This window comes from Rhea americana, unplaced genomic scaffold (assembly GCF_003343005.1).
Source record: "Rhea americana isolate MKP2758 unplaced genomic scaffold, rheAme1 scaffold_88, whole genome shotgun sequence".
NCBI classification, from domain to species: domain Eukaryota; kingdom Metazoa; phylum Chordata; class Aves; order Rheiformes; family Rheidae; genus Rhea; species Rhea americana.
Window position 1 is genome coordinate 1560464 of NW_028187066.1, and position 11219 is coordinate 1571682.

The 11219-nt window shown below is 41.6% G+C and overlaps 1 protein-coding gene across 1 annotated transcript in view; it reads right to left on the reverse strand.

The window, feature by feature from the left end:
• Positions 1–750: 750 nt before the first annotated feature.
• The window catches only part of PPM1H (protein phosphatase, Mg2+/Mn2+ dependent 1H), a 77137-nt gene continuing 66668 nt past the window's right edge, over positions 751–11219 (reverse strand). The window contains exons 9-10 of the mRNA XM_085323837.1: positions 9583–9734; positions 751–3197 (exon numbers count right to left, since the gene is read on the reverse strand). Coding sequence (XP_085179963.1) covers positions 3050–3197; positions 9583–9734 — 300 coding nt within the window. The 3' untranslated portion in view covers positions 751–3049. The remainder of the gene's footprint in view (positions 3198–9582; positions 9735–11219) is intronic.

An 11219-nucleotide genomic window follows, 5' to 3' on the forward strand; every position in this document is an offset into this window, starting at 1 on the left:
CTCTAGGGAGGTAAGCATGTACAAATGTAACAGGCTATGAAAAAAGCAAAACAAACAAAAAAATCACAGTACACAACTTCAGCCACCTACATCTGACTGGGAAGCTTTTTATTACTCTGGAACGTTCTCAAGAATTTATTAATATAGGGGACTGAGTGGAGTTTATACTAGCTGAATTACAATCTCATTCAGGTTCACAGTATGGGTACTGCACTTCTGCCACTTCCTCTCATAGCTAACACAACTTTACCTAGGCACAGCAACTTTACCTAGGCACCTAACRGCAATACTTCAGATGAAGAGCAAAYGTACTGGAGGCTAATTCGCAAAGCCATACCAGTGCCCACACGATTTTGCTCTGAGAACTGACCAGTCACTTTGTTCCCACTGAGCTATCCACTCTCCTAATCCCTCCAAGGTTGCACTGAAAAACACCACTGAATGAGAAGGTACATCCTCCTCTGGCTTGAAATTTAAGTTTTATACTTTGGTGAATGTAATATTGGAAATTAATTTCCACCACATTGTATTCAATGGTTTTACGACAACTGTGGGTGCGCTGACACCATGTTTCTAAAGAACGAAGACTAACGCACRGGCACTGAAACGTTTGACTCGGGCCTGCAGTTGGTGACAGCATGTGCTGCCWTCCCTCCCGCTCACCCGACTCAGTAGGAACTGCCAGCTTTAGTTTCTTCATTAAAGAGGATCTAAGGACTACACAACTGCAGTTGCAAAGAGACAACAGGAGTTACACAGACCATGAAAAGCATGTTTATAAGTTTATTAGGAAAAAAAAAAAAAAAAAAAAAAAAAAAAAAAAAAAAAAAAAAAAAAAAAGTGCAAGAGAAAGATCTCTTGCTTGACCTTTAAAACATATTAGGGGCCATGAGAAAAGTATTTTAGATATCAAGCCTGCAGATCTGTTTCCATTCAGTTGCACACAGAGGAAGAGGTAAAGGGGAAGGAGAAAAAAAACGAAAGGAAAGAAAAGACAAAGCATGACAATACAGAATCAGATATGTCATTGATTTATGCAGAAGCTTCAAAATATAAAATGCTGCCGTTCTGAGCACAACTTCATCACATGCAGGCACTGTGGAACCCATGGAACAGTCTTCAGGCCAAAATCACGCAGTTTGCTGCATGTTTGAGCCGTTATGCACTCTGCACTGCCTCACCTCAGGCTGCAACTCCTACCCAGTCTGCAGATTTAGAGAACAGGAATTCTGAATTCACTGCAATTGCTGAACATGTACTCAGGATGCAACGGAATAAAACATCCGGTCAGCTACACCGAACACGCACTCTGCTTTGCTTACACAGCACATTATAAATTACAAAACTGGCAAGCTCTTGGACACTGCTGTTCAGGAGAAATTCTGCGCACCGCAGGGAATGCAAAGGGCAGCACCCTCTGGTGCAGCTGGCACTCTCCCCTCCAGCAGACCCCGCATGTGTGAGATGCCTAGTCAGTGCTCTACGGTGAGGTCAACTCCATGTCTTTTGGCTACCCCTGAAGTCGCTTTTATGTACAAGCAGGATTAGCAGCTCCAGAAGAACGTGGTCTGGGGGCAACTCAGGCTGAATTTGGCTCCCCAGCCAATATACCTGTCTATACATGAGAACCTTCTGATTTCCTCATTTAATTCCTGCCCACAAAGTGAAGAGCTATCTGCTTGAAAAATAAGTAGCTAGGATGATCTATAAATTTGCTCAGCTGGTTCCTTCTTGTACTATTGCTTTTACTCTGATAAAGCTTTACTTGTTTTTTCTTTATTTTAAATTGATTAAGCACTGCTAGGAAAGAGCTGATGAAATTAGCCAAGGGCTTGTTAACTATCACAGTGATCTTCTGATCCTGAACTCCAGTCCTCAATATCAAAAGGACATAAAAGTTATAAGCTGTTACTTTCTGATCAAGTCAAGCAGGCAGGTTACACTGAATAATAGGTGAGGCAAGAAGAAGAGGCTTTTTTTTTTTTTTTTTTTTTTTTTTTTTTTTTTTAAATAGATCACTATCTGGGCATTCAAACTGATAATCAGAACAATACCATCACTTCAAGTAGAAATTCAACTGAAAATGCACTCATGAGCCCATATAAATTTATTGAATCCCAACTGATGCAAAAGCTGTATGTTCAGGGATCCTTTCAACAGGATAAAGCAGACAGAACCATTCAATGAATGAAAATCTCTGATCCCAAAGAAACCACGGCTTCCAGGTAAACACCACACAGAGCAGGGTTTGCTCGCTCTGCATAATCACGGTATACAGGCAACAAGGGAATCTTGACAAATAATTCCTGATACCAGAATAAATATTGCAGCACAAGACTGTGATCTATTCTCCTGGACAATTTTGCAGATGGCTGTTTTAGTTGGTGTACAACATAGTCCCAGTGAAAACAATTTCAGTTTTCCCACTAACACACACAAAATACAGRAGGTGCAGAGTTCCAGAACGCTACTGAAGAAGAGACAAGAGGGAAAAATGGGGATTMAAAGGAGTACACAAGTTTGAAGTTGTCCATAGATAAGTCATGAAAGCAACTTTTTGAAAGAACAAAACTTTGAGTATCTCATATACCTCTGTATGCTTTTTTAAACGAGATGTGGCCTGAGTCACTGCTCTGAGTATTTAAGGGTGGATTTCAGGAGTCTCCTTGGCTTCTGATACCCATTTCTACTTTCACAACTAAAACGGCTCTTCCAAGCTACATGGTAAACTCAAAAAAATTAATTCTTATTTCAGGTCTTCACCTGGAGGGACCACAGAATCCATAATACACTAGCAGCATGTAAATCCCATTCCTGTTAAGCACCAAAACCATTTCTATAGGGGAACCGTAATCTTAAGAGATATCTTTAGTCATATACAGTGTATGTGCGGAGCTCACTTTTTGGGCAGAAAAAATGCCCCTCCAGCATTAGTTTAGAATAGGTTATATCAATTGGAAAAGTCCTGGTCAGGTTGTCACAAAGATATTGTCTCTTACAGACCCTTCCTAAAAAGATCCCCTTCCTACAACCACTCTTGATGCTACTTTCATGACTGTTTGTTCCCGTGTATTAGGGGAATGACGTAGACAGAAATGTCGTCTCCGGAGCCCAGTCTGTCGTTGGATATCCTCCAGCCCCTGTCCTTGAGCACTCCCCTGGCTCGCATGACCAGGTCCTGCGCCGCTAGCGTGTATCTGCGGAGAAGGCAGAGCACAGTCAGCGTGGGTACTGCTGCGCGGCAGCGCTCGCAGCCGGCGGGATTTACACTTGCAAAGCACAAGGACAAGTTACCCAGGGCTTCTGAAGTGGCAAAGAGGAAAGTTAAGGGCACCCCAAAGGCAAAGCGCTCATTCGGAGCTCAGTACGAGCTTTTATCTGAGAACCTCCAGGCATTTTGTAGATGTTGATCAATCAAAAAACGACTGGTTGTCTTGTGGGCCCAGCCTCACAAGTTTTCAGAAAATATTAAAACACTAGCCTTAACAAATTGGGTTTCTAGAAAAAAATCTGAAAAATCTGAGGACCCAAAACGACACTATTTGCTTTTGAAAACTGCACCTTTGTGAATTGAAACTCCTCTTGAATGAAAATAAATATAGGCCTGCTCATTTCAGAGAGAAACTATTGCAAAKGAAATGATGTGAGAACAATTAATACAACTAAAAATAAAATCCAAATTGCATTTTTAACCATGTAGATAAATTATCTGTTTCCCTTGAAGATRAGAATGATTTTTAAATCTCTTTATTCTGMAACTGGAAAAGGAAACTTAATGCAGCCAGATTAACAGAGCCCACAGTCCCTTCACAGTCATGAGTTCAATGAAAACGAGGTGAACGTGAGTTGTCAAGTGTTTAATTTAATGAAATACTCACCAATAGTTTCACGATGCTTCAAAACTCCCACAATATAGTGTGCAGAATGGCACTGCACTGATGAGAGTTATTTCCTGCCCTTAAAAACAACAGTGTGCTACTCGGGGGAAGAAGGGCGTCAGAGTGCAAGGGGTGGTGCACAGAGCACGCTCTGCCCTGCACCAGCTGCAACGAGGAACCGGTGCTTTACAAGCTGAATTATTTCTGCGTGAGGCCTTATTCAACAATCCTTCTGATGCAGTATTGATCAGAAATGTTCTCCCTTATCATTTTGTCCGCTGTTACTAGATCAGCATATCTTGGTGCAAATTTAGAAATTTCTTCTGAAAAAAAATCTCATTATGGGGGAGCAACTCCTGTCATGCATTCTTCCTCACCAGCTCAACACCTGGCTGAGTTCTTCTGAATTTGTTTCTGTGTAGGAAAGCCGTTCCATCCTTTGCCAATTAAAAATTAATTTAACAGTTTAAAGATTCACAAGGAAAAATACTGTGTCTGCCTAGACTTTATTTAAAGCTTAAACATCAGCCTCTATAAAGCCGAACAGACGTGCAAACAGAAGCACAGCGCCCTTCGTAATTAACAGAAGCCAGGAAGGGCAAGTAGGTTCTGCACTTCAAGACTCCCCTTTTCTAGGGGAGGCTCCTAGGCCAGAAATGATCTGCGCATATCACATCTGAGGAGGAAGAAAGAACAGACAGTATAACTCCACTGATCAGAAGCAGAGAAAAAGGGGTTTATTAAGTGAGTCTCCAGGATTGTTCTAAACCCAGAAATTTTAATCAGAGAATGAATTATTCAATGGTAATTTATTTCAAAAGAGACTCTATTGACTCTCTGGGGATAAAAACAAATTGTTGTTATGTTCTATTTCTACTGTTTTGGTGCCTTAAATCAAATGACTCCTTTGAACCAGGAGCAAAARGATTTATTCGCTTTCCTGGAAAGTTACCTTCACTGTAAATAAACCAACCAATATTTTACTATAGGAAAGCTTTGATGTTAAATCCACATAATGTTCTACATAAGCAATGCAATTCCTCCTCCTAATGGTACTGAGGAAGTGGTAAAATTTCTAGGCCTCTCTAGCTTTGACACAAGATTTGCTTATAGCGGTGAGAGAAGGGCCCGCGGGTCATTTTACACCAGGCAAGGCATGAACACGCACACGCCTGCACGCTCTGTATATTCCAAAGTCTGTTTGGTACCAAAGACCTTGAGGTATAAGAGCAGGATGTAACAAAAAGCACTAACTTTATTGTCCTAACGCAGTATGAAATTTTATTTTCCAAGTGCRAAAGAAAATCCAAACATACATACTTGCATTCCTCAGTTTCCAAATCCCAAATCAGATGCCGGGCTAAAGAACAGAAGTACTTCACAGGGCAAGCAAGAAACTAGAATATTTATTCACAGCGTGTCTGATGCCGAGAGAATTTTGGCTKAGAACATATTTTCAAGTATTTCTCAGCTATTGTCAGAATTTAAGAGAAGAAATCACCCATTTTTCTTGGAGAAGAAAAAATTTGCCTTCCTCCCTTTTCTAATTAACAAAGGCTCCCCATATCTAAAGAATGGAAAGGAGTAAGTATTGCCCTTTATTGTGCAAAGGCTTTGTTGCTTAGTGTTTGGAGAGTACAAGATTAAAAAATAAAAGTATTTAATAAACCAGAAATTCCCTCATAGACAGACTGTGAAATACACAGGAAAAACAGCATACTGAAGCTAAGGAAAAGGAACAGGTGAAGGCAGCTGCAAAGTAACGTACTCCTCTCCTAGTGTAGAGCTGAATTGGAGCAACGCTGTTCAACCTGGCGCTAGAGGAGATAGGGCAAGCTTCTTGTTCGTAGAGATAAAGAGCAGCAGCAGTCCATTATTGAATGTTTTATTCTCTAACACTGTGAACTTGGGATTCAGCGGCTCAGATAGCATTAGAGAACTGCTGAAGTAGTTTTAGAGTATCCACTTCCTCCTAATGAACAGCCTCACTGGAATACAACTTCTGTGTTTTAAGAATAAATATATATTTTTTCTCCTGCTGAAGCTTTCAGTATTGATCAGTGAAATCAGCTGCAGGAGAAATGGTGGCTACAGCGGGAAAGCATGCTCCTGTCTGAGCTGCTTCGCATCCTCTCACGCTCAGCAGAGGTGGAGCAACTTTGCAGCATCCTCAATAGATCTCTATCTAGTGWGCGAGAGGACAGGGAATCAGAAAAGGCAGGAGGGAGGATGAGAAATAAAAGATTCCTGAAATCAGCAGTTAAACCTGTATAAGACCAGCTGAAGGAAATGGGCAAGATTCACACTCCTTCTTTATCTTCATACTTTTCCATACAGATTCTTATGTAGGAAAAGCAACACTGCACGGGTACCACCTGTTCTTCACTTGGGTCCCCCTTCAYGTTCTTGTCTGCCACAATAGCCACAAGAAATCAGCCGGCTATGAAACCCAGTTCAACCCCAGCTTCTCCAGTCTGCCACCGAATTGCCCAACCCTCACTCAGAAACCACTCTCTGATCAAGTCTGTTCTCATCATTCGTTGCCCAAACCCCCTGGGGTTACGTCTGCATGGCTGGGTGAAGACAGACCTGACTTTGCTCTCTTTGCACTTSGAGATGCCCAGGCACATGCTACATTTGACAGGATTTGATGTTTTTCTGTGGGTAACAAACACTCATARTTCTGACAGTAAATAGCAATAGGAAAGTCTCGAGAGCTTTCAGRGAGCTACAAGCTCTTGTCCATCAGACTATAAAATGACTTCTAATTCAAAAGGGAGATTTGTTGTTCCCTCAAAGAGCTGATTATGTAATATAATATCTAATTCCTAATATAATAACTAATTATTCCACAGTCTAAAATCTTTATCTCTTTCCTTTTTTTTTTTTTTTTAATATATACTGCTGTCAGGGTATGAGTAGGCTATTAGGTCAGATGGACCCACGGTCTGCTCCAACAGGTAGGTTCTTCGGAAGAAAGCATCACCAAACCCAAGGGGCAAATCTCTCATATTCTGTCAAGTTTTCAACATCCCTAGAGATTTTACATTTCTAGCTGATCAACTCAAGAGTATGTCACTACACTGCTCATGGAACTTGACACTTAACATTTCCTTTAAACATAACACACTGATAATACTGCAAATACGATTCTTCCTATCACCAGCTAGTGAAAGGCATGAACACTCCTCCACAGCCTGAGCTGCTATGCTGCTGTAAATTCATTAGTTATACCTCATTTGAACCACTGTGAAGTAATTACGTAAAACGTCTCACACAGTACTTTAAAACCTTTAAATGTTCTTTATAACCAAGCAGAAAGATGAATTCCACAAAGGTAATTTTCATAAATATCATTGTAAACTGTACAAGAGACTGTTCTAATTACCTTTTGCAAGCTGGCATGAGAAATATCTTGCCAACACTATTTGTAAGTCTCTAAATGACCTGGCATAAAGTTACTTAAAAGAATAAATTAATATCAAATTTGGATGTCCATTCCTAGACCACTAGATCAAACACTACTAAATGTATTTGTTCTAATTTAGCATACAGCAGGCCCRGTTCCGGACTCACACTGGTACAAACAGGCACTAATCCCCCACAATTATTGGGGAATTAATCACTAATACAGCATAAATACATCTAAAGGAAACAAAAACTATTCTTCCTTTGGTGTCTTAGTTTTTTGCCTACTGTAAAATACTGACAGAAATCACTCACTTAACAAATCAAGAGGACTGAACAAAGAACTCTCATTCCTACTACAACAGATGTGTTGTTTATCACCAATTTTGGAATGACCAAGAGATTAAAACTATTTTAATGACTACTTCCCAGACAAGAAGGTAGCACATCAGGGCAGGCTCAGCTGAGAGAAGGGGTAACAGGAAAGACAAGTGYACTCCGACTGCATTAACAACTGCAACAGCAATAAGACCAGCCAAGATGGGAGGAAGGGTTAACCTTTCCCAATTACTAGATGAGAATGCAGACAGAGCAGGGCAGAGGCACCGGATTTTACCAGGTTCCTTTGCAGTAAGAGATTCAGGGGAGCAGACCTCAGAGGAAAAGCTCCCTAGCACTGCTCAGTGGTGCTAGAGAATGCTGAATATATTCATGGGATATGGAAAGTAGACGGTGGTGGTGATGCCCTCCTTAATTCAATGGCATAGCTATATAGTAGATTGCAGAGATGCTCAGGAAACAACCTTCATTAATCATTTCTAACCCTCTCCCAGAGTGAGGGCAGAGAAACTTTCATGTCTTGCTGAAGTAGAGATGACTCCAGCTGTCATTTATACCACATATCCTCTTCAGTGCAAGGAGGTAGGGAAGGTCAAAATATTGCAGTTGCAGCTTCTCACTAATTTTCCATTCCCCTGACAATTAGGTGCTTGCAGCAAAATGGTACTTTACATTCCATGTTTGTAAGTGTCAAGAAAATAAAATACTGCTTGCAGTTTACTTTGGAGTGGCTGTCACTTTAAAACCCCAGTGGCTGTCATGGTGTCTGTACTCACCGTTATCTTCCTTGTTTGCTGATGGAGAACAGGGCTGACCCCATGAAGATGGTCACTTAGAAATATTAAACACACAAGCATTTCGAGATTGGTTTTCCCCTCGCCCTCAAGAGCTGCCACATCTAAAYATCTGTAACTTGAGCTCTCATATAGTCCTTCACGTTTTCACTTGGCTAGTGAGATACCCCAGAGCACATTTCTGAAACTCTACTTTCCCCAGGCCAACTGGGGATGTTTAAAAAGCTCTGTTCTCCACTCTCAGCCAAAGGAGACTGCAGATCGGGAGACAGGGCTGGCCAACCAGGTCTGAATTCAAGAACAACAGACACTTCACTTTCTGAAAGGAAGCTTCTAGAGAAGGATAACGCTATCACAGCCCTCCATTTTACAAGTGAGGGCCTACTGATCTCTAACGTAATGTTTTAATTCACAGTGACATGAAATGCAGCAGTAGGCACACTGACCAACTCAATCAAGGAAGACAGTACTCAGTTGTTTGGGAACTTTTTTTCACTAGATGGCATGTTTTAAAGAGAGAAACAACACTGACCAAATAAGAGGAACTAAAGAGAGGGAAATGAAGAGAATAACTTAGGATACAACTGTGGAATGAAAGAGAATCAAACTTTCCATCTAATCTGTCACTGAATCTGTCCTGCTGCTGGTAAGCACTGGACATTCACTTCTGAAGATGAGTTTAAATGTCACAGCATGATCAGAAATGAGTGGCAACCACACTGTGCAGTATATATAGGCATACAGGTACAGAGTGAGAGAGAGGGACACTGATAATATCCTAGGAAGAAAAAAAATTCTTTAGTGCAAAACAACTATCCAGAGGAGAGTTAAGTGGAAACCTGTGACTGCTGGAGAAAGAGATCTGCTATCACGTTCCTAAGACTTCAGCCTCCTACAGTTTCCACGTGACGCAAACAAAACTGAGCCCATGCCAAGATACTGCGACCCTCACCTTTTCTTGTAAGGTAGGCAGTCCTGAYGTAGAACATAAAAATATAACAACCTTTTGCTGTACAGGCTCCATCCAAGTTATAAAAACATCTTCTTGTAAGTGCTATGTATTTACTGAGTGTTATTCTTGTACTTCTTTCTACAAAAATGTGTTACCAAAAAGCACTCTCACTTCTATGGAGAAGCTAGAAATGTCAAAGAAATGCACRAACCTGTGGGGATCATCGGGATCACAGTTTGGTAGAAAGTTAGTGACAGCTTCTGCCACTTCTTCATTTAACAGCACATCCCATAGTCCATCAGTTGCTAGGATGAGAACATCATCTGGCCCATGCTCATACTGCAGAAGGTCATAGACTTTCACCTAAAACCAAAAAGCAAGAGACATCCATGAAGGTGGGGAATCATCAAATCCATTTGTGAAAAGCTGCTAAGTTTGGCTCAGAGTTCGCAGGCTCAGCAAGGTCACTGAAATATCTCTCCCACAGCACAGCTGGTGTCTGCCTCCAGTTTAGCCCTTGAGCTGGCAACCCTTCATGGTGGTCTGGCTTGACAAGGCTTGGTGTGGTTCAGGGGGGCACTTCWGCACCAGTGCTCAAGTGCTGACCTCAACTGGGGTGGACTGGGCTGAAGCGTTCTTGAAAGCTACTGTAGTGTGTTGYGCTGGCTACTGTGAGCAACGATCAAAGCAACTCCCTTCCCGCCGCCCAAGCCCTCAGGCCTGGTTCTGCACGTTAAGCTCTTCCCTATCATTGGCAGGGCTAGTCAAATGGAAGTTGAATTATTTATTTGATGAATCTTTGATAATTTTAAATAAAATATTCACAAATAATTTATTTTTACTATTTGTGCAGATCCTACTAACCCTGCCAAATAAATTGCACGTGCTCTGAAATGATACAGCAGAATGATTAGTTTTCTAGACCTGACCCAACCACTGGACCTAAGCATTATGTCAGAGCAAGTGAAATGTTCCCCTACAAAACTGGGGAACAAACTGCTTACTTACTTGTTCAATTATGCAATCTGTAAGGATTTTCAGTGGGTAGAGATCAATTCAAGACCAGCACTAAAGTGATTCCTCCCGAAAAGCTTATTGGCACYAAGTTATTTCCTTAAAAAGCCCATTGGCTTCACCATTTTTGCTTGTAGTCATGGTCATGCTGACCACTGCTGCTGACATCTCCTCCACTCTGCCTTTGATTTCCACAGCCCTCCACTGGACAAGGCTGGCTAAAGCCTGGACTGGATGGGAGTCACGATGGATGTTTGGAGGTCATCAGGCGAGCCACAACATGAGCCAAGGTCATCACAAGCATTTTAAAATGAGCTCTTTGTTAGACATAATCCTTCCTCCAGCCATGCACCTCCTCATGTATCCTGCTCCAACCATGGGCTTCACTCACAGCAGCAGTAATTGGCAAATTTGTCAGGACAAGTGCTTGGCACAGCTAGAAGCTATGAGAACTGTTTATTCTCCCTCCTGGCACACCCTGCCCTTAGGAGCCGTGGAGCAGGAAATGCATATAAAACGTCTGAACCTTTTAATGTAATTATGACTTTACAGGACTGCAACTAGTACGGACGAAACAATCATCTAGACCTCACTGCTAATCTTTACTTGTTTGCCTTTCACTCAAAAGCACAGGAGGGTCATTTGTAAAATGTAACCTTCACTTCATTATCTAAGGCAGTGGCTGAACAAGAACTCTGAAGAGGATAAAAGTMATAGCAAGATACCCTTTATTTTATGCACGTAGGGAAAAAATAACCCTAGGCACCAATACAAGCTGGGGGCTGACCTGCTGGAGAGCAGCTCTGCAGAGAAGGACCTGGGAGGGCTGGTGGA